The 21,697-nt window shown below is 44.5% G+C and overlaps 1 protein-coding gene across 1 annotated transcript in view; it reads left to right on the top strand.

Annotated features, from left to right (window-relative positions):
* Positions 1–21,697, top strand: part of MEI1 (meiotic double-stranded break formation protein 1) — a 902,984-nt gene that overhangs the window by 863,489 nt on the left and 17,798 nt on the right. Inside the window, exons 26-28 of the mRNA XM_075321882.1 lie at positions 423–598; positions 10,274–10,355; positions 16,955–17,061. Of these exons, the coding sequence (XP_075177997.1) occupies positions 423–598; positions 10,274–10,355; positions 16,955–17,061 (365 nt within the window). The remainder of the gene's footprint in view (positions 1–422; positions 599–10,273; positions 10,356–16,954; positions 17,062–21,697) is intronic.

Below are 21,697 nucleotides of genomic sequence, written 5' to 3' on the forward strand. Positions count from 1 at the left end.
GATGTTTACCTTAGTTACCAGTGTCCGCAGCTTCCAGACGCCGGCTCCGTGCAAGCGCAGCGTCGCTTGCACGTCGCTGCTGGCTGGGGGCTGGTCACTGGTCGCTGGTGAGATCTGCCTTTTTGACAGCTCACCAGCGACCATGTAGCGATGCAGCAGCGATCCTGACCAGGTCAGATCGCTGGTCGGATCGCTGCTGCATCGCTAAAGTGTGAAGGTACCCTAAAACGCTTCCTTAATCTTCCAAACACTCACCGTGGGAACTTAACCTAATAATAGTCCTGCCCTGTCCACCTCAGAAAGGGTCTTTAATACCTAATGTTTTGGGTGTTTTTTTTGTTTTTTCAATACACATAAAATGGAGACTCACTGAGATATTTTTTAGTCTTGCTATTTACCAAACTTTACATAATGCTTTTCAGTTAGTATTCTTCAGCATTTTAAAGCACTGCTTGGACAGAAATTCTCCTCACCTTTTATTAACCTATTGAAAGAACATAGAAATGATCCATCACCAGAGCCCTCAGAAGCTATTTGGCCCTTGACCTCTCAAAGCACACTTTATCTGGTTGCAGCTTTACAGAACCTTCTGGTGCAGGTAATATTATTTATTATTTATTGTGTATTGGCATTATATTGTTCTTGATAGTTATAAGTTTGTTATAAGGCTCTGTTCACAATGCACACAGACATGTAAGACAGTAAATATTAGTAAACAAAAAAAGCATTTGCCTACATTTCTGTGGTGCAGACATTTGCTGAAAAATATTAAAAACTACATCTAACCTTCATTAAAAAATAAATAAGGAATATGCACTAATAGATATTAGGTTATAAACTGGATACATTTTTTATAGAGTTGTCCTCTAGTGAACATAAGGCACTGGTTTTATTTGCTTGAATTTTTATTTTAAAATAATAAATACTTAAATCAAACAATACGTAATATGAATTAGATAATTCCATAGCTTGTTCTTATAGAAATTAGCATTGTGCCTCGTCTCTGTATTTCTTTTTAGAACCTTAATAATAAATTGACCACTAGGTATTACTCTTTCCCTTGTCAAAGGTTTTCCTCTAGAAATTAGCAAATAAATTTGATTTGAATCAAATATGAGTCAAATCTCAAAAAATAAAATTCACAGGTCCTGAGAATCATTTTATGTGAATTGACAAAAAAATGCTCATTTCCTTTTTACACAGTGCAGAAGATTGCATGAGCCAGAGAAGGCTCACATGAACTTGGTCGAGATCTGTCACAATGTGACTAGATGATAGCGAGGGACAAGGGCTCCTATATTGTCCATCACAGTAGGAGACCCTAGGTATCCCTAACCTCAGGGTTACCCCTAATGGTGCTGATGGCTGAGTCCAGTGCCTGGTTAACCTTCTGACCAAATCAATCATAGAATGAAGGGGCAGGAGTGGAATGGTAACACAGGTTAAGACAGACAGGGCAACACCAAAACTCAGACACACTGCAAACTCACAAGAACAAACCGTAAGATACTAAGGATACAAGTAAAAGCAGGAAGGTAGCAACAAAAAGACAACAAGAGTTAATACCACAACCTCTCACAGCAATAATACACTACAGCCACAAGTATTTCTGGATCACAACACCTCACCAGACCCGTATAGGTAAACTATAGCTGGCATTAATGAAACAGTCCAGCCACATATATAGGAGGTAAGTAAACATGATTGGTTCCCCCTCAGCATGTGATCAAAAAGACTAACAAGCAGCCCAGCAAAAATTAAGTGTTGATAGCCTGTCTAAGCCTGTGGATCGACACCCGCATTTTCCTGCACTGATTACACACGTCAGAGAAGTTAGCAGACAGAGGGCCAAAATCTGTAGTTTACACAGATCCTGACACCGTCATAACAGTTAGTGATGCCTGCAAAAAACTCCTTGTGACAAGATCACTCATGCGTCCTTACAATGCCTTTCCACTATCCCATCACATGCAGCTGAGACTATTATGGTTGATATAAAAGCCCAAGCCGAGAATGCAGCAGCCATTTTAGTGTGATTTAAGATAGGGATTATATATGTTTATGAAGAAAATCACCGCACTCTCTCATTTCAAATTTGCAATATTATTTTATAGTCGTAGGTGAAAGATAAAAGGTGACAGGGTGTATTTATAACGTTTTGACCCAATAGGGTCTTGTTTACATTTTTGCTTGAGGCAAAGTTGGTTCAGAGACGCTCCGATACCTAGGTCTGGTACTTCTGTCTGAGACAGTTGACGTGTATTACGGAGCAAAAAGCCACCGGCTTCCTGCCCCTTAATAAGCATTCAAGCCATTGGCTCATCAGAGCCCTGTAGCTAACATTGACACCCTTATTGCGAGTGGTGCATTACATCGATGAAATTCAGAGATCTGCCCTCTGCTTCTGCTTTGGAGCAGAAAGACCATAGTATGCATTATAAGCGCAGAGACAGAAAAGGAGAATAATTTGTTTACTATTTTAAATGTGTTAAAGAAGAGCGAAAAGATGGGGTACATTATTACAGTTTGAGGGCCAGGACAAGGACATTATTACAGAGTGGGGGTCATGATGGGGGAACATTATTACACATTGGGGAACATAATTACAGGATGGGGGCCAAGATAAAAAAACATTATTACAGAATGGGGGCCAGGATGGAGGATTATTATTACAGGATAGGGGCCACTATTACAGGTTGGGAACTAGCACGGGCAACATTATTACAACATGGGGAACATTATTATAAGATGATGGCCAGAATGGAGAACATTATTACAGATTGGGGGCCAAAATGAGGGACATTATTGTAGAATGGGGTCTATAATTACCAATATCAGAACTCCTCTTGGCCATTGGCATTTTAAGGGATAACATGCAAAAATATATTGCAGAAAATAATATAATAACTGACAGACAGCATGGATTAATGAAAGATAAGTCATGTCTAAGTAACATGTTGGCGTTCTATATTAGTAATGCGGCTGATGTAATTTATTTGGACTTTGCAAAGGCATTTGATATTGTACCACATAATAGCCTTATACTGAAGCTCAAGAAGCAAGGACTAGGGGAAACTATATGCATTTGGGAAAGGAATTGGCTAAAAGATAGGAAACAAAGAGTAGTCATAAATGGTACACTCTCTAAATGGGCTATAGTCAGCAGTGGGGTGCCACAGGGATCTGTGCTAGGGTCGATTCTTTTTAATCTCTTTATTAATGATCTTGTGGGTGGGATTAATAGTAAAGTGTCAGTCTTTGCTGATGACACCAAACTATGTAGGATATTAAAACTGATCTGGATAAGATGTCAGAATGGGAAAATACTTTGCAAATAAAATTTAATGTTGATAAATGTAAAGTAATGCACCTAGGACTGAGTAATCCTATAGCTGCGTATACATAAAAGGGAAGAAGACTCAGGACTACAGAACAGGAGAAGGACTTGGGTATTCTAGTTACAAGTAAGCTGAGCAGCAGCACTCAATATCAAGCAGCAGCTGCAAAAGCAAACAAGACTTTAGGGTGTATAAAAAGAGAGATTAGATACCGTGATGCCAACATATTGTTACCTCTCTATAAATCACTTATAAGTAGCGATGGGCGAACCCGAAATGTAAAGTTCTGGATTCAAACCGAACACAAAGTGCTCGTGCAAAAGGTCCCAAGCAAGGGTTTTCCTGGGAAACCCGTTTTACAGTTCGGGTCCAGAGCGTGTCCAGGTGCTGTAAAAAAAAGCACATTATTAAAAAAATATTATGATTATACTTATCGGTCCAGCGACGTATCCTGCAGATTCGCTATCTCCCGGCTGCCTCTGCTTCTGGGTCCAATCATTAACTTCCGGCCATATTTACTACACTGCTCTTCACTCAGCAGTCTTCGGCTTTTTTCAGCTGTGTTTGCGGTGATGTCAGGTTTCACCCGAGTCCATAGCTTAGCCATGGACTTCATTGAACTTTTTTTTTATAACTGAAATTTTTATTACATTTTTCCAAAGCATACAAATAAAAATAACATGGATATGCTCCACAAGCATGTGAGCGAATAATAGAAAACCATGTATCAGAATACGTATTTTATTCATTAATATAAGAAAGACAAGGACTATAACAAGACAAACATTACAATACTAGACAAGGGGAAAGGAGGTACAGAGAGTGCAGGTGAGTATATAGGATTTCCGTAGAGACCATACAGATCCATTATTCTCTATTAGCCCAGTAAATATCCCAAAGGGACCAAATACTCTCAAAGTGATCTATCATGTTATTTGACATAGCTGATAGATACTTCATTCTCCTCACTTCTTGAATCCGAGAATGGAGATCGTTGAGTGAGGGTGGATGGGCCAACCTCCAGTTACGAGCAATTAAACACCTGGCCGCTGTGGTTATGTATAACAATAACCGTTTTACTTTCCTACCCAACTAAACAGGTGGAATATTTAATAGGTAAAACTTAGGGTCCAGGTGTATCTGGAGATCAGTTACTTTATAAATAAGGGATTGTACCAACCTCCAAAAGCACTGGATATTAGGACATACCCAGAATAGGTGTGGGACGTCCTCCCCTGCAACTCCACATCTCCAACAGTTATCAGGTATAGCCGGATTTAATTTGTGTAATAACGATGGGGTGCGGTACCAATACATGAGTAGTTTATACTGATTCTCCTTGTAGACATAGCACCTGGCTGTTTTTGAGGCACCATCCCAAATCTGTCTCCACACATATAAGGGAATGGTCTCACCCAGGAAATCCTCCCAGTTACCCATATATGCATGATTTGGCCGTTCGTCTGGATAGAGCGTAACTAGAATACGATATATACAGTGGTACCTTGCTTAACGAGAACAATCCGTTCTGGGACTGTGCTTGTTAATTAAGGTACTCGTTCAGCAGAGCAAGATTTCCCATAGGAAATCATTGCAATGCTGACGATCCGTTCCACAACTTCTAAAATGTCCCATCCTGGTCCCCTATTCTATCATTCCACACATGCACAAACACACACAAACACACACAAACACACACAAACACACACAAACTCACACAAACTCACACAGACACACATGCACGCATACATATTATATGCTCACCTTACCTTCTGTTCCATCGCCGCTCTGCTGGGACTTGCTGTTCTCTGGTACGGGGCCGGGCTGTGTAACGCTTTACCATAACGACGAGGCAGGAACTTCCCGGCCAGAGCGCTGACGTCAAAGGCAGAGCTGCTTGCATCTGATTGGCCAGCGCGCTGCCTTTCATTAGCGGTGACAGGAAGTTCCTCCCTCGTTGCTATGGATGCAGATACACAGCGTGGACTGGAGCGGCGCGGCGCACTACAGCACCCAGGAAGGCCAGCGATGAAACGAAAGGTAAACATATTATGTTATATTATATGCTCACCTTACCTTCCTTCCATCGCAGGCCTCCTGGGTCTTGTAGTTCACCGCGAGGATGCCGCGATGTACCCGGGAACTACAAGAACCATCAGACCAGCGATGGAACGGAAGGTAAGGTGAGCATAATACTGCATGTGCGTGCATGTGTGTGTGTTTGTGTGTGTTTGTACGTGCATGTGTGTGTTTATGTGGACGGCAAGTGCGGGTCAGAGTGTGGTGGATGGACGGAACCGGAAGTGTGTGCGGTGAGAATTTCGCTCGTACAGCAAAGCTTTCTCGTAAAGCGGGTTACAAATTTACAGAAAGCATTGCTTGTTAAGCGAAATTCTCGTTAAGAGGGTTACTCATTAAGCGAGGTACCACTGTATCTGAAATAAGGCCCTTAGTAGAAACCCCGACTCTGCATAATCTTTCAAAACGTGTAGGGTTAGAAACTTCTAGGGAGGAAAAAAGGGAGTGCATCAGGTGTCTAACTTGTAGGTACCGATATTGGGAGTTGCCACGGAGATTAAATCCAGTGCATATGGTAGCGAAGGGAAGAAGAACTTTGGAGTGTGAGTCCAGTATGTCAGCATAGCAAAACAGCTTCTTGAAAAACCTTTGGTCATGGTACCCTGCATACCATCCGGCATCCTGGGGTTAAAAAGAAATGAATTAAGAGGGGAGCATTCAGAGCTAGACTTGATTGAACTTTGACTATCACTGTCAGGGAACGGTTCCACTTGTGCATAGCTTCCAATGCGATATGCTAATGACCCTCTGCTGCGAGTGTCAGCGGAGGGTGGTGCGACTGTGATGCGATCTTGCCTTCAGGTCACAGCTGCGGAGAAGAGGGGAGGAGCACTTTCTCCCCATCTCCTCCACTGTCTGTCTTTGCTTATGTATCGCACTGCACTCGGATTACATGCGAATGCAGTGCGATGTTTCACACACAGCCATGGATTTGTATGGGGGTGCGTGAGCTGAGACTCGCTGTAAAACCCAGCATGCTGCGATTCATTTCGCATGCCGCTATGGCATGAGAAATCAATCGCAGATGGACAGTGCCCCATAGTTTTGCACTGGTGCGAGTGCAATCCAATGTTTTATCAGCTTGCACTCTGTGCAAATCGCAAGTGGAACCGTACCCTCAGCCTGCTTCTCGCTCTGTATAGACACTTGTCTGTACAGAGCGATGAAGCAGAGCTGATATTGCTTTCCCTGTGTACTACATCAGATTAAGGATTTAGTATATAATAAAGATGGAGTCTCTAAATGTTTTTTTTATTTTATTTCTAATAAAAAAAATTGTACTGTTTTTTTTTTTACTGTTTACTAGAAATTCATGGTGGCCATGTCTAATTTGACATGACACCATGAATTCGGGCTTTGTACCAGATGATAATACAAAGATGGCCCTAACCCCATTATTAACCCCATTATTATTATTATTATTATTATTATTATTATTATTAACCGCCATCAGGGCCGCTGGACGAGCCGGGTAAAGTGCCAGAAAACAGCGCTTTTATGAATGCGCCATTTTCTGGGGCGGCTGGGGGCTCAAATTCGCAGTGGTGTAGGACCAGACAGCTTGGGCCACCCTGCACTGAGGATTCCAGCCCCCGCTGTCTGGTTTTACCTGGTTGGCCATCAAAATATGGCGAGAGCCCACACAATTTTTTTAAAAATATTTATTTAAATAATTTAAAAAAATATTGGGTTTCTCTGAATTTTGATTGCCAGCCAAGGTAAAGCCAGGCAGCGGCGGGTGACAACTCGTAGCCATGCGGTTTATCTGCGCTGAGAATCAAAAATACTGCGGAGCGCTATGTCCTTTTTTTTAATGATTTATTTATTTTTACAGTACTGTTATGTCAGGCAATCAAAGACACTGGCACAGAGAATGGGCGTCTGTGATTGCCTGTTGGAGTAACCTGAAACCAGCCCATACATTCATATATGGCAGGAACTGCACACAGCCATAAAGCTTATAGAGGGTACAGCCATGTAGTCTTGCTCAGCTAGTCACACTCAGATCATACACTCTGGGCTTGAACAAAGGAAGATGCCAGAATGTATGGTCTCTTTCCCGGTATGATGTCATTTCCTTGGCTGGCAATCAAAATACAGGGAAGCCCATTAATTTTTATTTTATTTATTTAAAAAAATAATTAAAAAAAAATGTGTGGGCTCCTGCCGTATTTTGATCACCAGTCAGGTAAAACCAGGCAACTGGGGGCTGGGATACTCAGCGTGGTAAGGCCCAAGTGTTCTGGGCCCCCAACGCTAAAAACCATAGCCTGCAGCCGCCCCTAGAAATGGCGCATTGTTTCTTAGCACCATTTATTAAAAATAAAGGAAAAAAATTTTAGAGACTCCATCTTTATTATAAAAAAAAATCCTTAGTCCGACGTAGTCCACGGGGAGAGCAATGTCAGCTCTGCTTCATCACTCTGTAAAGACAAGCATCTCTACAGAGCGAGATGCAGGCTAACACTGACAGTGATAGTCAAAGTTCAATCGAGTCCATGGCTAAGCCATGAACTCGGGTGAAGTAATACGTAAATATATTCCCAATGTGCAAAATAATTTTATTGGTAAAAATCACACTTATTAACACAAATGTGCTAACCCCAGACAAAGGTTTCATGGACTCAGGTGAACCCTGATATCACCACGAACACAGCCGAAAAAAGTCAAGACTGCCAAGTGATGAGCAGTGCAGTGAATACCTTCAGAAGTTAATAATCGGACTCTGAAGCAGAAGCGGCCAGGAGACAGCTGGTCTGCAGGACACATTGCGGAACCATTAAGTATAACAATGTTTACTATTAACTATATTCTTTATTTTACAGTACCCCCCTGCCCCATCCCATAACTGTAAAGTCCAAGCTCGGAGTTCGGACGCAAGTTTTGCGTTATCTCCAGCCCCAAACTCGGACTTTACAAAAAGCTTGGGCGAGTCTCCCGATCCCGAACAGCGGGGGGGGGGGGCTCGCCCATCACTACTTATATGGCCACATCTAAAACATGGGATCTAGTTTTAGGCTCCACATTTTAAAAAGGATATTCAGAAGTTAATCAGTTCAAAGGCGGGCGACTAGACTACTACAAGGAATGGAAGGCTGCCATATGATGAGAGGTTAAAAAAGTTTATTTGTTTAGCTTAGAAAAAAGACATCTCAGAGGAGATCTCATTTATTTGTATAACCACAAGAGGTAGTAATGTCAGATACTATTACAGCTTTTAAAAAAAGGGTGGGATGATTTCCTCTTTACACATAACATTGTTGGCTATTAATAACTTAAAGGGGAGGTTCACCCATATCTTTTATTGTCTAGATCGATATTATATTGAGAAACAATGTTTCTCTCAAATACCTTGTGTTGGCAATAGCACCTGTGAGAGGCGCTATTGCAGACTGCTGTTCCCCGCTCTGGTGATGTCACGTCAAGTGCCGCACACGTCACATCCGTGCAGCCGGCTGCATTCTTCCAGACTCACTGAGCTGTAAGCGGTGTTTCACCGCTTGTCACAGCCCAGTTGCTCCCTGCTCCCTTCTCCCTCCTCCCTGCTACCTCCTCCCTCACAGCAGAACACTGTAAGCAGGAAGACGCGCTGTGCTGTGAGGAAGGAGGGAGCAGGGAGGAGGGAGCAGGGAGCAGATGGGCTCAGTGAGTCTGGAAGAATGCAGCCGGTTACACGGATGTGACTTGTGCGGCACTTGACGTGACGTCACTCAAGCGGGGAACAGCGGTCTGCAAAAGCGCCTCTCACAGGCACTATTGCCAACACAAGGTATTTGAGAGAAACATTGTTTCTCAATATAATATCGATCTAGACAATAACAAATATGGGTGAACCACCCTTTTAATGACAAAATGTATAATTGGCAGAGGAAGGTTGACTAAATGGACCTGGGTCTTTTTTCAACCTATGTAACTATTGAGAAAAGACAGTGTGTGGACAGAGCTGAATGAAAGACAAGGTACGCTGTGATAACATCGCTCCATCACCACCCTCAGAGGCATTTACCTTCACTACAAAAGTATGTTCTAGAACAGGTTGCAGTAATAGGTTGCGGGTGCAAAGTTTTAGAATGCTATTACCGGTAACCTGCAGATTAACCCCCCTATCTACAGGTTAATAGCATGTATTGACATAACTATTTCCCTTTAAAGTCTAATAAATGGCCCTTGGAAATAGAAATTTCAACATATGGAGATCACCGCTTAATGATTGAAGCAGGTATAAAGAATAGTCCAACACTTTATTGTCTGACCCTAGACAATAAAGTGTTGGACTATTCTTTATACCTGCTTCAATCATTAAGCGGTGATCTCCATATGTTGAAATTTCTATTTCCAAGGGCCATTTATTAGACTTTAAAGGGAAATAGTTATGTCAATACATGCTATTAACCTGTAGATAGGGGGGTTAATCTGCAGGTTACCGGTAATAGCATTCTAAAACTTTGCACCCGCCACACTGAAAGTCGAGCTACCAGAACTTTATTTCTGCACTTGTCCTATTAATCTTAGTAAGTTTTGCACAAATTTATACAAATGCTGAAGAAATAATCCAATTGTTAAATTAAAAGGAAATATGTAAATTAATCTCTCATATACAGGGTCAAGTTTTATTTTCAGACTCATTGGAGATCTGTTCAAACTGTATTAGCAAAATCCTAAAAAAGAACAAGTGCAGCACAATAATGAACTTCTGGAGAGACCGCTAATCAATGAGCTGTCCAACAGTTCATTACAGTATACAGTACTTATTAATGGTCTTTGTACGGTAGTTCAAATGAGTTTAGTTCTCAATTGTTAACTTATATCTAATATTATTCACCGCATTGCAGTTCTTTTTTTTGTTTGACATACAGAAACACGCACTTCTTCTACAAGCAGCTGTAGACTGTTTCGGAGCTCTTTTAGATTTTCTGCATGACAAGGCACCTGAACTTGGTAAGGGTAAAGATAAAGCAGAGAGATGCAGAAGCAGTGACAATTGATGTGATAGTTTAGTATGCTACTTAACAGATTTTATAGCTAGAGGCTCTTAATGTGCATGTGTCTTAAAGATGTGTATCTATTTGTCACATTGCTTGTCAGTTTACTTCACTTTATGACAATGTAGGCTAAGGAAAATGTATTTCAAAGGTTTTTTTTCCTGCGAATATAAACAAAGCAAGATCATTATGTAACTTGTTCCCAACATAAAATGTGCGGGTGTAGAGAGTCTGCAGAAGAGCACAGCCTACTGTGTCAGTGTACCGGCTGTGTCAAAGGTACATGGGCACCGAACAAGAGCCCTGCTATGCATGTCTTACCTGCCGGATTCCCCATCTTCTGATCTGTATACAGGTTTAGTGTGATGTCATACGTGCATCCTGCCACAATACACCCATACATCAGCGAAGGGATGCTGTTCTAAAGCTTGCACATGAACACATGCCATTCTCAATTTTTCCATTGAAATGCACAGTTTGTGGAAACAAAGATGCCAAGTTTCCTATGGTAGATAATGGTCAAGCAAAAGTCTGCCAATTACCAGATTGTCTGTTATTGGTTGGACTCTGGATTGTCTCCAGTAGCAAATTTTGTTATTGCATATGGCGGTATGATCAGTATAAAAACATATACTGGAAAGAATATGTATTGTAAGAATTAGGCACCATGGGCTACAGATTCCACTGTATAAATGAAGAAGTAGATGGTTAATTTGTAAAGAATAAAAAATCCTAGTCTCCAACGCTTATTTGAATAAATAAAAGCTGTATGCTTTATTTTTTAAAACAACTCAAAAATAGTGGCCAGTACATGTGAATGGGAGGAGGAGGGATTACAGAAATGTGATAATTCATAGAAAGAAGTACAAGTAGTGTAATAATAAATATTGAAATGTAAATAACATGTCTACATAGACACCTTACTAAAATTACACAAAAGTGTAATAAAAGATTGCAAGCCAAGCTGCTACTCCCAGTCCAGAGCAGACCTGGGAAAATAGAAATGATGCGTCGCTTTGACTGTCGCTCCTGAAGCGCTGAGCTGTAAAACTGCCGAGGTAGAACTTGCATGGCATGTGAAAGAAGGGAGGCAGAGATCAGAGTGGGCACATTTGTGTGGAGCTCTCTAGCTGAAGCGGACAAAAGGACTCTGCATGCTGGTGTTTAAGTGTGATTGGGACTACATATGCAGTACATTTAATCAATAGATCTTAAAATAATAATAATTTCCACAATTTGATGTGTTAAAAAGATAGTTCCTGTCCTGAGATAATTTTATTATATGTTCCCCTGCTGTGTACAGTGTAATGGCCGTGTCTGACCATACAGGGACAAGGTCTGATCAAATCACAGCTCCTGGGTCGTGGAGGACACAAAATAGTATACAGAAATTACAGCATGGGATCACAGTTGCTGCTTTTTCAGGGTGTGGCGTCCCTGAGGCTTCAGGCTCCACAGGGTACTGCATCTCACCAGAGGTGCGGTACTCATCCCGGGTAAGGAGGAGGTCGGTGCCGGATCACAACATCCACAACCGCACATAAGCCAGTTGCCCTCTCACCGGGACGGGGTTAGGGTAGGGTCATTTAGGATGGTCACCATATCATCTGGGGCCTCCCACCCACTAGCTTTGGGGCTCGGGTCGGCAAGGCGACTCATCAGGGGAAAAGGAGCCACACACACAGACAGAGAGAAGAAAAACCACTGGGAACCAAGTGAGATGCAGGAGAATATGGTCGGTGAGGGCAGAACTAATAGCTTCCTCAGGACCAGCGCACATCTCAGGGTCTGGAGCCCTAGGCTGGTGGACACTTCAAGGCCTGCCAGTAGAATCTGCCAGGCAGATGATTTCAAGTCGTCCTCTGGCCCACAACAGCACCCAGGGCAAAGCAGCATATAGAGCCAGGAGCCATAACCAAAGGGCGGCCCATCAACGGACTTCCGCTGCCTGCTAGACGGGACGAGGAACATAACCACTCCAAGGACTCGGGTTCCTGTGTAGCTTCAAGTTGCAGGTACTCACACAACAGAGCGCAGGGAGGAAGGACTCACGAAGTATCCCACCGGTACCGGCCCCTGAACTGTCCGGGATCATCTGGAGCCCATCACAGTGGAATCTGACAGTCCAATGGCAGGAGCAACTCAGTGAGTAAACACCTTAAACTGCAACCGCTGTCGTCTGTTCCTTCCCACGCCCCGCGCTTCTCACACTGAGGTGGGCAACTACTGTCAACATGCTCCCTGGGGCCTAGCTCTGCCTGTGGAGAGCTGCAACATCTGAGCTGCGTTACCATCCACCCCAGCAGAGAGAGACCTTGCGCAGCGGCGGCTCCCATCATAGCCGCACACCACAGGTGACGTCACGAGACAACTACTCCCATCATCCCCAACCCCTTCATCTTTTTTTACACCAATGGGGTTACGGAACCGGGCCAGGCCACTGAGACAACCCAAACCGACACCGGCCCGGTGACGAGTAATCCCAGAGACCCCATGGGCGCGTCAAGGGGCATGGCATTTTTGTATTTTGTCTGAGTTATTTTTTATAATTTTTAAATATTTTTTTAATAAGTAATAAAAAAATGAGACTACATTTTACAGTATCTCAGACATGTGGACAAACTAATAAATACCTATAATTTCTTCCTGTTATCTCTACTTTGATGAACCTTCAATTAAGGTTCATATGGACATTCTTGAAACTAGTTCTGAGCATGGACCACAATGCACAGACTGACCACAGGTCTTCCAACCCAAGCTCGGCAGCTTCATAGACATATATGAGATTGACGACTTTTCATCAGGAGACCCGTGGACCGTCTGTGCATTGTGGTCTATTCTCTTGACTGAGTTTCATGGATCTCTATATTAGCCCTTATCAAGTAATTCACTGATCCAAAACACAGAGCCAATTATTACCTTGTTTTACCTATGCTTCTGTTTTCTTGAATTGACCCATGCTTTATTACAATGCTCTTTAACCCCTTAACGACCGCGGGCAGTAATATTACGTCCTAGCGGTCATAGTGTTACTGCCCACGATCTGCTGCCGGCACCTTGCCGCAATAGGCGCACATCTCAGCTGATTTTCACAGCTGAGATGTGTGCCTGCCAGGCACGAGCAGAATTGTTATCTGCTCATGCCATTTAACCCCTTAAATGGCGCTGTCAATATGTGACAGTGCTATTATAACGGCATTGGCGGTAAACATTTACTCACTGGCCGATACCGGAAGTCACATGATGTGATCACGTGACTTCTGGTGGTTGTCATGGTAGCACAGGGTCATGTGATGACTCCTGTAGCTCACATGAATTACTTTCAGTTTCACCTGGCCCGGAGCTGGGTGAGGCAGAAAATGAGCATATCTGCTGTTTACAGCTGTGTAGCTGTGATCAGCAGATATGGCAGAGCGATCTGATTGTTGATCCATATAGCCCCCTAGGGGGACTAGTAAAATAAAAAAAAAGTTAAAAAAAAGTTAAAAAAAACCCCTAAGTTTAAATCACCCCCCTTTCACCTCATTGAAAATGAAAGGGTTACAAAAATAAAAAATATACACACATTTAGTATCGCCGCGTTCAGAAACGCCCGATCAAAATATAAAATCAATTAATCTGATCAGTAAACGGCGTAGCATTAAAAAAATTCCAAACGCCAAAATTACGTTTTTTGGTCTCCACAAATTTTGCACAAAATGCAATAACAGGCGATCAAAACGTAGCAAAAATGGTACAGTTAAAAACGTCAGCCAGAGACGCAAAAAATAAGCCATCAGTGAGCCATAGATCCCAAAAAAAAATGTGCCACTTTTTTCGGACAAACTTTTGATTTTATTTTAACCCCTTATACAAAAGTAAATCTATACATGTTTTGGTGTGAACTCGCACTTACGTGAGGCATCACACCCACACATCAGTTTTACCATATAGTGAACACAGTGATTAAAATATCTCAAAACCAAAAAAAAAATATCACTTTTTTTTCAATTTTTCCACAATTTAATTTAAGCTTGCTGTTTTTGTGTCGCCCTGGGCAAGCCAGGGGTCACAGGTCGCACACCACCACACCCCACACTCCAGGTAGGCACATCAATGCTAACCAGAAATCCTTGTTGCCTTCCTCCAGGAGTCTGTTGATGCACACCAGGGGGTGGGCCAGGCGGTTGGCTCCGCCCACCGAGGAGCTCACAACTCTGGAGGCGGGAGAAACCAGGCAGATAGCTCAGGGAGGAGCAGGAGTGAGGAGCTAAGTGAGAGAGCAAACAAGAAGTGAAAGTAGAAAAGTGGAAAAGGAGGAAAGCAAGTGAAGTGGCAGTAGAGAAAGAAAGCCTGAAGGGTCCAGCTTTGTGTAGGGCCAGATCAGCAAGGTCAGCGACGGCGGTGACTGTCTGGAGGGGGACCGTTTGGAAGTTCCTGGAAGGACCCCGTTGGCTGTGTGCCCGGTGGTCTGGAGCAGTGTTCCGAAGGACAGTCAGCACCAGGGCAGGGGCCTCTCGGACCCCGGCAAGGCTAGGAGTCGCCAAATTTGCCGAATCCGTCAGTGAAGGGGACGTAGAACCCCCAACAACCAAGTCCCGATTGAAGGCAACAGCCCAACCTGAAGCAGAGAGACACCGCCACCGCCACGGCACCAGTTTCTCAGGGCCAGCGCCTGCGGGCAAAGTGTAGAGCTCCTCCGGCCCAGATTGCACTCGGGGAGCGGGTAACCGGAGGGAATCCACCGCTACCACAAGTCAAACATAGGTGCAAGGAAGAGGGACATCACCGTCACCTACCGGGAGTGCAGGTGCAGCCGTCTGTGGGACCGTCCTACCAGCCGTTTGGTTTATCGTACAAACTGTGTCCATGTCTCAGGCTGAGTGAGTATCACAGTGCCGCAAGGCACAGCGCTGCCCCCGCGTCCCTGCACCCACCAGGCCCCGCACCTCCTTCTCCACCACCGGGCCCCGGGATCACCAACCCCTACCCACGGAGGGACAACACAACACCTGGCTGCTCCGCATCACCATCCCCGGGACCCCCGAATTGAGCAGCGGTGGTGAAATCACCACAACCGTGGGTGGCGTCACGAACTATAACAATCCCCCACACCCAACCACAAAACCCCTTTCACTCACGGGCGAGGAGTGTCGCTCGAGAAACCCCGGGATCCGGCACACAGCTCGAGCCACCACTGAGCAGCTGCCGGACCCGAGCAGAAGGGGTGAGCGTAGTGTGCCGACACCCTCCTCCCCGCCCGCGACATTTTCCAGTACACAATATGGTAAAACTTATGGTTTCATTTAAAAGTACAGCTCGTTCCGCAAAAAAATGAGCCCTCACATGACCATATTGACAGAAAAATAAAAAAGTTACGTCTCTCGGAAGAAGAATGGCTAAAACAAAAAACGAAAAGCAAAAAAAAATAAAAATCGGCCAGTCGTGAAGGGGTTAATGTGTTCTTTCATTGTGTTCCTTTTGTCTCTTTCACTGATAGATGTAACATTGTCTGTACTATCTCATTTTACTGTATTGTTTGTATATAGAGAACATAGGACTTCTCATTACTCCTAATGGTGGTGTCACACACAGCGACGACGACAACGACGTCGCTGCTACGTCACCATTTTCTGTGACGTTGCAGCGATGTCCCGTCGCTGTCGCTGTGTGTGACATCCAGCAACGAGCTGGCCCCTGCTGTGAGGTCGTTGCTCGTTGCTGAATGTCCTGCTTCATTTTTTCGTCGTCGCTCTCCCGCTGTGACACACACATCGCTGTGTGTGACAGCGAGAGAGCGACGAAATGAAGCGAGCAGGGAGCAGGAGCCGGCGTCTGGCAGCTGCGGAAAGCTGTAACCACTGTAAACATCGGGCAACCAAGGGAAGACCTTTCCCTGGTTACCCGATATTTACCTTCGTTACCAGCCTCCGCCGCTCTTGCTGCTAGTGCCGGCTCCTGCTCTGTGCACATGTAGCTGCAGTACACATCGTGTAATTAACCCGATGTGTACTGTAGCTAGGAGAGCAAGGAGCCAGCGCTAAGCAGTGTGCGCGGCTCCCTGCTCTCTGCACTGTGACATGTATCTGCAGTACACATCGGGTTAATTAACCCGATGTGTACTGTAGCTAGGAGAGCAAGGAGCCAGCGCTAAGCAGTGTGCGCGGCTCCCAGCTCTCTGCACATGTAGCTGCAGTACACATCGGGTTAATTAACCCGATGTGTACTGTAGCTAGGAGTGCAGGGAGCCAGCGCTAAGCAGTGTGCGCGGCTCCCTGTTCTCTGCACATGTAGAGACGTTATGATCGCTGCTGCGTCGCTGTGTTTGACAGCTAAGCAGCGATCATAACAGCGACTTACAAGGTCGCTGCTACGTCACAGAAAATGGTGACGTCGTTGTCGCTGTCGTTTAGTGTGACCCCAGCTTTACTGCGTATTATTTTCACTTACTATCAGGAGATTCTGTGCATGATAGCAAAAAAATAATAATGTTGTTTCCTATTTTTGTCCAATACATTTTATTGTTTAAAAAAAGTTTAAACCAAATATTTAATTTTAATTACTTGTTTTGCCTAGCATCTCATGCAGCATCACAACCATGGAACCGGTTTTTGCTCCTTGTATCTGTAACTTGTAAAGAAAATGGCTATTTACAGCCAGGTGTGCTTCGGCTTATGGCAATGGTAAGTAATTTAGAAACCTCAGAGGTGGTTCAGCACTTAAAATGTCCTTTCTAAATATTTTTTTACACCCTAACCACTTTTGTAATTAGCTTTATTATACAATGCCCCACACTTCTCACTATCAAGCTAATCGCTAATTCTGTTGTGGTTTTTTTATTGCACTTTTTGTAAAGTTTCATTTTGAGAGAAGGCTTGAACGTGATGTCACCGGAGGCTTGGGCTGCACTCACTTCACTGCAGCATCTAGCGCCCCTTCTGGAACAGAATATAACAGGGGGCAGTGATGCAGTTACTTACTACTGTTTCTTTCATGGAGCCCTCTGAAGATGTCCTGGATACATAGTGATACAAGCTATGGGAGATGTGAGTGCAGCGCCGGAACTCTTTTTCTATCTCTGCAGCAACAGACTTTGAACTTGGTCGTTGCTTCCTGTCCAGATGCACGATACTAAATGGGGAAAGTTACCCACTAAAATTGGACTTGTGGCCTAGCGGGTTGTGCCATAGCCGTTAGGGCCTGTTGGTTATTAGATTGTGTTATCTAGAGAAGGGTATCTAGAGATGCCTCCCTGACAGATGGAATACAACTAAGGCAACCTTATTGTACCTGTTATTTAGGCTGTGTGCACACGATGCGTTTTTTACCGCGGAAACGCTGCGTTTTGAACCGCAGCGTTTCAGTGGCAAATTGCATGCGTTCAGCTTTCCCAGCAAAGTGTATGGGAAAGCTGAAAAATCAGTGCACATGCTGCGTTTCTTTCCGCAGCGTTTTGGATGCCAAAAATCGGTGCGGAAAGAAAAGCAGCATGTCACTTCTTTTGTGCGTTGTGGCTGCGTTCTCTCCCCCATTGAAATCAATGATGTGGGGTCAGAACGCAGCCACAACGCATGGACCTGCTTTTTTGTTGCGGTCCGCGGCCTTTGTCGGCACGCCAGAACGCAGGCATTTACCTGGAAGTGAGGTCAAGAGGCTTCCTGTTGACCTCACTTCCTGGCAAAGCCCCCGGTGTCGCCAAAGTGCCCGCCCCGACCCCCGACCCCCCTCCCGAAAATCCAACATGGCCGCGCGCACAGTAGCGCACCGGCCGCCCTGCTCCTATGATTTCTGTCGCATGTGCAATAACACATGCGACAGAAAACTGTTCCCCAGGCCCTGCCCGTTCACCCCCTATTCCCCCCGGTGTCATACATACCTGTCCGGTCGCAGCGCTGATCCCCCGCGGCCCCCTCCTCCTTCACAGTGCACGGTGGCCGGTCACATGTGCAGAGCAGCTGACAGCCAGCACAGTGTTCAGTGTGAGCTGTGCTGGCTGCTCGCACTCTGCAGCTGTGACCCGGGGAGAGTGGGTGCAGATTTTTGCACCCACTCTCCTCAAATGGAGGGTCTGCCCTCCTAGAAAATGGGGGATACGTTTCCTGAACGTGCCCCCATATTCTAGAAGGTCCAGAGGCGACGTGGGACATCCATATGGATTTCTGCGGACCCATTTTTTTTTATTAAATTGGAGAACAAGGGAATGATTTGGGGAGTCTTTTTTCTAATAAAACATTTTTTGTTGTCTTTTTTTGCTTTTGTTTACTGTCAATTAGTTATGTCGGGTGTCTGATAGACGCCGTGACATCACTAATTGCTGGGCTTGATGCCAGGTGACATTACACATCTGGTATCAACCCCATTTATTACCCCGTTAGCCAACGCACCAGGGCGCGGGATGAGTTGGGGCGAAGCGCCAGGATTGGCGCATCTAATGGATGCGCCACTTCTGGGGCGGCTGCGGCCTGCTATTTTTAGGCTGGGAAGAGTCCAATAACCATGGCTCTTCCCACCCTGAGAATACCAGACCCCAGCTGTCAGCTTCACCTTGGCTGGTGATCTAATTTGGGGGGACCCCACGTTATTTTTTTTTATTCTTTATTTAAAAATAAAAAAAAAAACATGGGGAGCCCTCCAAATTGATCACCAGCCAAGATGAAGCTGCCAGCTGTGGTTTGCAGGCTACAGCTGTCTGCTTTACCCTGACTGGCTATCAAAAATAGGGGGGACCCCACGCCATTTTTTTCATTTTTTTTTTTTTTTTTTTATTGGATAAATACTAAGCTAGGCACCCTTTAGTGCCACATGAAAGGTACTAAAGGTGCCAGCTTAGAATATGCAGGCGGGGGTAGGACGTTCTATATATTTGACATCCCTTCATCCATTGACGCTTTTTAGGCTGTGTGTCCACAATCAGGGTTTGCAGCGTTATGGGCGCTGAGTGTTTTCCCTGCGTCCATAACGCTGCGTTGTGCAGTAGAAGCACAGTGGAAGGATTTTTGGAGATCCCATGCCCACTGTGCTTCTTTTCTCCGCAGCATAAACTGACCGGTAGCGTGGCTTCCCGAGCCTCAGCATGTCAATTTATGCTGCGGAGACGAGAGTGTTCTCTGCAGGTAGCATAGAGCTCCACAGCAGCCTGAACCCAAATCGTGGGCATGGGCAGCTGCAGGAAGGCTGGCACTGTGTACTAGACGCCGTGTCGCTGGATCATGGCCACATAGCCTTAGGCCCCTTTCACACGTCAGTGATTCTGGGACGTTTGTGCTTTTTTTTAAACGTACCAGGATCACTGACATACGCAGACCCATTATAATGAATGGGTCTGCTCACACGTCAGTGATTTTTCACTGCACGTGTCTCCATGCGGCGTACCCGCGTGTGCGTGATTGCCGCACGGAGACATGTCCATTTTTTTCTGGCATCACTGATGTCCCACGGACCACGCAGTGGTGTGATCCGTGAAACACGTGCCAGAAAAAAACGTGCTTTTAAAATAAAAAACATTTTAACTCACCCGGCTCCAGCGATGTCCTCTGCAGCCCGTCCTCCCTGTTCCTTCTGTGCCGGCTCATTATTGTCGCGCATATTCATGATGCACGACACAGCCGACCCGGAAGCAGCTGCTGCGGGAGTCAGCGCCGGCCGGATGCTGCACCGCGGGAGCGATCAGCACCATGGAGAGCGGGAGCGGGTGCAGGTGAGTTAATCTCTAAGTGCAATCACGGGCCACGGAGAACGGAGCCCGGATTGCACTTAGACAACCCACGTGTGCCGTGATTCACGGCACACGGAGGGACATGTGCGTGTTTTACACGCCAGTGAAAAACGTCAGTGTTTTTCACTGACATGTGAAGCGGGCCTAAAAGTGAGAATATTGTTGCTACAGCAACATTTTGGGTGAAGTAGCTGTGGATTCAAAATGCTTAATATACTCCTGAATAAAATCCTTGATGGGTGCAGATTCCAAAATGGGGTCACTTGTGGGGGTTTTCTGACGTATAGGTACCTAAGGGGCTTGGTGCGCGAAGTTTATTTCAACTTTTCCAAAATTCAAATGGTGCTCCTTCCATTCCAAGCCCTCCCATTTATCCAAACAGAATGTGGAGAAGGAAATGACATCACAGGTTTTTTTTTCCAAAGGTCTGTGTTCAACCAACTTTATTATCACTGACAAGTCTTAAAAAACGCACCTAAAAAGACGCATGAAAAACGCATGAAAAACGCATGAAAAACGCATGAAAAACGCATGCGTTTTCGATGCGTTGTTTCTCAAAAAGCATTGTTTACAATTCTCCCCTCTGCCAGAGGGTGCGTTTTTTTCCGCGCGGAAAAAAAAGCAACGTGTGCACATACCCTTAGTGTTATAAGTAACCAAGTGTAATAATATTGCATTTATATTTCGTACATCTCTTACCGTGTATTAATCTGTTTTAGAATTGCCTCTTGTGCCGTTCCCTGATTATACATTATGGCCAAAGCCCCTTTTATTTGTATAAAATAAATAACTGTTTGTAGTCACCACTGAGTCGCCTTTACTGCGTCGTTACATCCTCAAATCCTGTTTATATAACCGTGATGACAGGCTCTCTTTAATTTTGCTAATGATCAACTTTTCATGAGAAAAGATGGACTGCCAAAAAACATAGTGTATAAAGACCTCAAATATATTTATGCAGTATAAATAAACTGTTACGTAAATAAGGGCATTCAAAATATTGTATTATTTTTAAACCAGTAACTTTGCATTTCTTGCCTGCACAGACTAGTTATGGTATAGTGCCTTTAATAAATATTCATGCCCCATGAACTTTTCCATATTTTTTTTACATTACACCCACAAAACTTAAATAGATTTTATTGGAATGGTATGTAATATACCAACACTAAGTAGCAAGTGTTAGTCAAGCATAAAGGAAATGATTCATGGCTTTCAAAATATTTTAAAAATATAAATCGAAAAATTCTGACATGTATTTGTATGCAACTGGCGTGAGTCAGTACTTTGTAGGGTACCTTTTGCTGCAATGACAGCTACAAGTCATTTGGGGTATGTCTCTACCACCTCTGCCTATCTGGAAGCTGACATTTTTGCACATTCTTCTTTGCAAAATAGCTCTAGCTCTGTGAGATTTGATGGTGGCATCTGTGAACAGCAATTTGTAAGTCTTGTCACAGATTCTCAATGTGATTTAGGTCTGGCCTATGACTGAGCCATTCTAACATATGTACTGTTTATGCTTTGATCTAAACCAGGGGTGGGGAACCTCCGGCCCGCGGGCCGCATGCGGCCCGCCATGACCTTTTATGCGGCCCCCGGGC

The sequence above is a fragment of the Anomaloglossus baeobatrachus genome, chromosome 8, assembly GCF_048569485.1.
Source record: "Anomaloglossus baeobatrachus isolate aAnoBae1 chromosome 8, aAnoBae1.hap1, whole genome shotgun sequence".
Taxonomy (NCBI): Eukaryota; Metazoa; Chordata; class Amphibia; order Anura; family Aromobatidae; genus Anomaloglossus; species Anomaloglossus baeobatrachus.